General features: G+C 45.9%; 1 protein-coding gene across 1 annotated transcript in view; it reads left to right on the top strand.

Moving 5' to 3' along the window:
- Nucleotides 1-681: 681 nt before the first annotated feature.
- The window catches only part of gorab (golgin, rab6-interacting), a 9,272-nt gene continuing 5,536 nt past the window's right edge, over nucleotides 682-4,417 (top strand). The window contains exons 1-4 of the mRNA XM_070554373.1: nucleotides 682-875; nucleotides 951-1,221; nucleotides 1,736-1,837; nucleotides 1,910-2,050. Coding sequence (XP_070410474.1) covers nucleotides 821-875; nucleotides 951-1,221; nucleotides 1,736-1,837; nucleotides 1,910-2,050 — 569 coding nt within the window. The 5' untranslated portion in view covers nucleotides 682-820. The remainder of the gene's footprint in view (nucleotides 876-950; nucleotides 1,222-1,735; nucleotides 1,838-1,909; nucleotides 2,051-4,417) is intronic.

The following is a 4,417-nucleotide window of genomic DNA, read 5'->3' on the forward strand; positions in this document are numbered from 1 at the left end:
CTCTAGTCTATTCATTAATATAGAATGATTGATTGCATCAAGTGCTTTTTGTAAGTCTATAAAAACACCGACAGCATCTTCCTTGTTATCTATTGCCGTTGACATCCCTTCTACAAGTTCCATCACTGCCATCGAAGTGGACCTTTTCTCCCTAAAGCTATATTGGTTGTCATTTAGTAGATTGTGCTTCTCTACATATTTATCAAGTCGATCAGCAAATAATTTTTCTAAAATGTTTGAGAACTGTGGAAGTAGTGATATTGGTCTGTAGTTAGTAAATTGACACCTCTCTCCGTTTTTATGAATGGGAATAACTTCATGTTTGAGGGGAACGTGCCGGATTACAACCGTATGTGAGAGGCTGCACTATGTATTCTATAATATTTTAACTAACATCATGTCAGTACCAAAACAATCTGTGGAACGTTTGTGTTTAAGTATTTTCACAATATCAGGTATTTCTCTTAGGCTAAAATAGAGCCTAATTCCATCCTGTAGTTGTTTTTTTTTTTAAACACAGAGCAGTTTTGTTTACCTGTTTTCCCGCTACGTTTCGTTTGCGACTGCAAACTTCCTCAGGCTCAGCTCAGGCTACAGAAACTAGAGCCTGATTTTCACGCAGGCGCAGGCAGGGACAGCCCGGCCGGTCTTTGGGGTCCTTCGCGTGGCACTAATAAACAAGTATGGCGGAGGAGTTCAGCTGAGCTTCTCTGAGTAAACGGTTAAAGGTTTCAGTGAAAATGACTCATTTTTAATCGGAACATCTCGCGGATGCGAGCTGTTCGGACCGGTTCGGGCGAGAGGAGAAGTTCGGGGGAGAATGAGCGGCTGGGCGGGCTTTTCTGATGAGGAGCTTCGGAGAATCCACCAGAAAGGTAACCGAACCGCTCGCTTCAGCTCGTTCCCTGGACCGAATCTCTCACCGCGTTCTTTACGGTGTTCTTGTCCAGACGCCGGGGCCGCGTTCCGCGGGCGGAAGCCTCCAGCCAGCCGGACTCGGCAGCAGCTACAGCGGGAGCAGGCACTTCAGTTAGCCGGCTCATGCAGCCTCCCTCCGGCGCAGCAACTCAACAAACTCCCGGTGAAGGAAGAGTCGGAGCCCGCAGCCCGGCCCGGAGCTGCAGCTGTCGGAAAGGAGGTCCAGCCGAAACCCGCGGACATGCAGCCGAAGGAGGAGGAGGCGCAGGAGGTCAAAGAGTTGGAGAAACAAGAGGTGGAACTGTTAGTATCATCCTTACTTACTTCTGTTTGGTGTGTGTTCACACACACCTGGTAAGCACACCTGGTCTCAGGTTGAGAACCTGTTAGAACATCAGGAGTCAGGTTCTGGGTTTAGGTCTGCTCTGTCCGGGTTTGTGTTCCAGTTACCAGGTAAGGCAGGAATATCTGACCAACAATAGAATTGATTGGTTTTTATTGGATTGTTGTAAAATGCCAACACCACACACCAGCATCCACAGCAGAACATTCTGGATGTAGCCGGGAAGACCTGCTGGAGCTGGAGAGTTCTGGGTCTGTGGTACCAGGATCCCGTCCTGTACCGGACTTTCCTGTAATATGTTGGCAGGTTCTGGATCAGAGTTCTGTTGTTGGTTTCACTCCGACCAGAATGTTCAAGCGCTTTAATCATTCTGGCAGAAAAACTAAAGGGGTGAGCCGGGTTCGTCAACCCGTAACAGAAGACCCAGACAATCCAGGATAAATATTTGGTGAGATGCTTTTTTTGTCCCTGCAGGCGTGAAAAGACCCGTCTGGAGCAGCTGCAGCAGGAGCAGAAACGAATCGAAGAGCGAAACAAACGCAAAAAGGCCCTGCTGACCAAAACTATCGCAGAGAAGTACGAGCCGAAGCGTAGCCGTTTCCTGCAGCAGAAGCTGGGTTCAGATTAAAGCCTCGGTATCTTCTACAGATCCAAGCAGACTCAAGCCGAGGCAGTGAAGCTGAAGAGAATCCAGAGAGAGCTGCAGGCTCTCGATGACATGGTGTCTAACGACATCGGCATCCTGAGGGGCAGGATCGAGCAGGCCAGCTGGGACTACTCTGCTGCCAGGTACCGACAGTGTTGGGCAAGTTACTTCAAAACTGTAATGCATTATTTATTACTTGTTACCCTCATTTTAAAGTAATTCATTACATTACAAAATTACTGGTTTTAAAATGTAAGACATTACACTACTTTTGCATTACTTTAAGTTACTTTTACCAATACAACTTCAATATGAATCTGGACATGTGACGCTCAGTGAGCTCATGACATATATGTGGAAGGTGATGTGGTGTCTGAGCTAGGGTTGCTGTTAAAAACAGTCAGATATAATAACAGTTCTTTAAAATGATTGTTTATTAAATAAAAGCAACAACAACCTGTACTCTCAGCACGCTGCCATCTTATAGGGCCATCTGAGCAGGGAGTGAGGTGGTGGGGGCTCCAAGCCTATATTTGCCTTGGTCCCCAAATGCCTTGATACGGCCCTGGATGTGGGACTGACTTCTGGGGTGATCTGATTCTATCACATGTATAAATATTAAATGCTTATATATTATTGCTTTTCACTGGTAAAAATGTGTATTGGGGATAAATCTACCTACTTTTTTCTTTTCAAGCACTTTGTTTTGTTTTCTTGATTTTATTTGAATAATTTCTGGCCCTTTCTCTCTCTAACCTTCCTGCATGCTGCATGTTTTCTCCGTCTTCCAGAAAAAACTGTTTCCTAGATTTCCCACTTTCTGTCAGCCAAAGGGATCTTCACATGCGCGGCGCTCCAGCAGTAATTAGTTGAAATCATCGGGGCACAGATTATGAACTCAGCTGAGGCAAAGCACGTCAGAAAAGCACAAAATACCAGAGAACATGCGCTGATATGAACGATCGCAAGTGAATTATTTTGTTTTAGTGGAGCGATTTTGTGAATGTTGCAGCGGCCGCGTGCAGGAGCAGCTGGAGTAGTTGAGCCGTTACCGCTGCGTCCTCTCTGCCCGCAAAGCTGAGTCCATAAATGACGTCATATATGCAGATACTGGATCTTTCTTCGGGTTTCCCGCAATTTGAATTTTTAAGGAACACATCTTGATTCTGGGTTTAAAAATGCATTGTAATTACCGCGTTACTGACAATTGTACCGAGTAAATATTACCATTTTCTTTCCCTGTAATGCCTTACATTACCACATTACAGCAAAAAGCAATGCATTACAGTAATTAATTACTTTTGTACCGCATTACTCCCAACACTGGGTACCAACAGACCAAACCCACTCTCCAACACGTCTCTAAACGCCTGCGAAGGCTCTCGCTCTCCTCGTGTGAGTCTCGGAGCTTCACTCTCCTGCTGCTGGACGTGCAAACTTGTTTTAAAGAGATTTGTGAGTAGTGGGAGGAGCTGGAGGTCCGATATCAGGCATGCTGGTGCTGAACTGTGAACAAACACGATTCAGACACTTGAGAGTAAAAGTGAAATGATGAGGACGCATGATTGTGAGAGGGTGAACACTGTAGCTGTGTAGTGTTGGAAAGGTCATGACCCAGTCCAGCCGTGTGCTCCTCTAAACCAAAACAAACACTGTTTATAACCGTGTCTAGTCACCCTCTCCTGTTTATCGCTGCTCCAGTCACAAGTCTCCTTCAGAAGACACGACTGTTATACCTGAATAAAGACCCAGATTCTGTTCTCTACAGGGATGTTCTCACCTTACAGATGTATTACAGTCACAGAGCATAAATGATCTGAAATGAACTGAATGAAACTTGATTGCTTGACAGTAATAATGAATCAAAACAACTGTTTGTTGTTTCAGATCTTAAACACACCAAACAAGCCGACTGAAGAGTTAATATCAGTCATGTCACATAATAATATTAGTACATTAACTATGACAGTTCCATCACATTTAGACCACACATGGGGTGACGGTGGCACAGGAGTTAAGAGCTCGCCCCGTAATCGGAAGGTTGCAGGTTCGAGCCCCGCTCAGTGTGTCGCTGTCGTTGTGTCCTTGGGCAAGACACTTAACCCACGTTGCCTGCTGGTGGTGGTCAGAGGGACCGGTGGCGCCTGTGCTCGGCAACCTCGCCTCTGTCAGTGCGCCCCAGGGCAGCTGTGGCTACATCGTAGCTCATCCCCACCAGTGTGTTAATGTGTGTGTGAATGGGTGAATGACTGATTGTGTTGTAAAGCACCTTGGGGGGTTCCAGGACTCTAGAAGGCTCTATATCAAATACAGGCTGTTTAGATAGTAAGAGAAATTGTTCTGATAAGTCTCTTGGGACCAGTGCTGCCAACTGCCCCGACTCAAAGTACCCAGAAAGCCTCCAGATGATGCCACACAGTAATTTACATATTTGTGACATCATGACCTCCACATTGGTGTTTATACTGACTGGTTAATCCCAGAGGGGAATTAGAGTTTCAGTACACACA

This window comes from Nothobranchius furzeri, chromosome 8 (assembly GCF_043380555.1).
Source record: "Nothobranchius furzeri strain GRZ-AD chromosome 8, NfurGRZ-RIMD1, whole genome shotgun sequence".
NCBI lineage: Eukaryota > Metazoa > Chordata > Actinopteri > Cyprinodontiformes > Nothobranchiidae > Nothobranchius > Nothobranchius furzeri.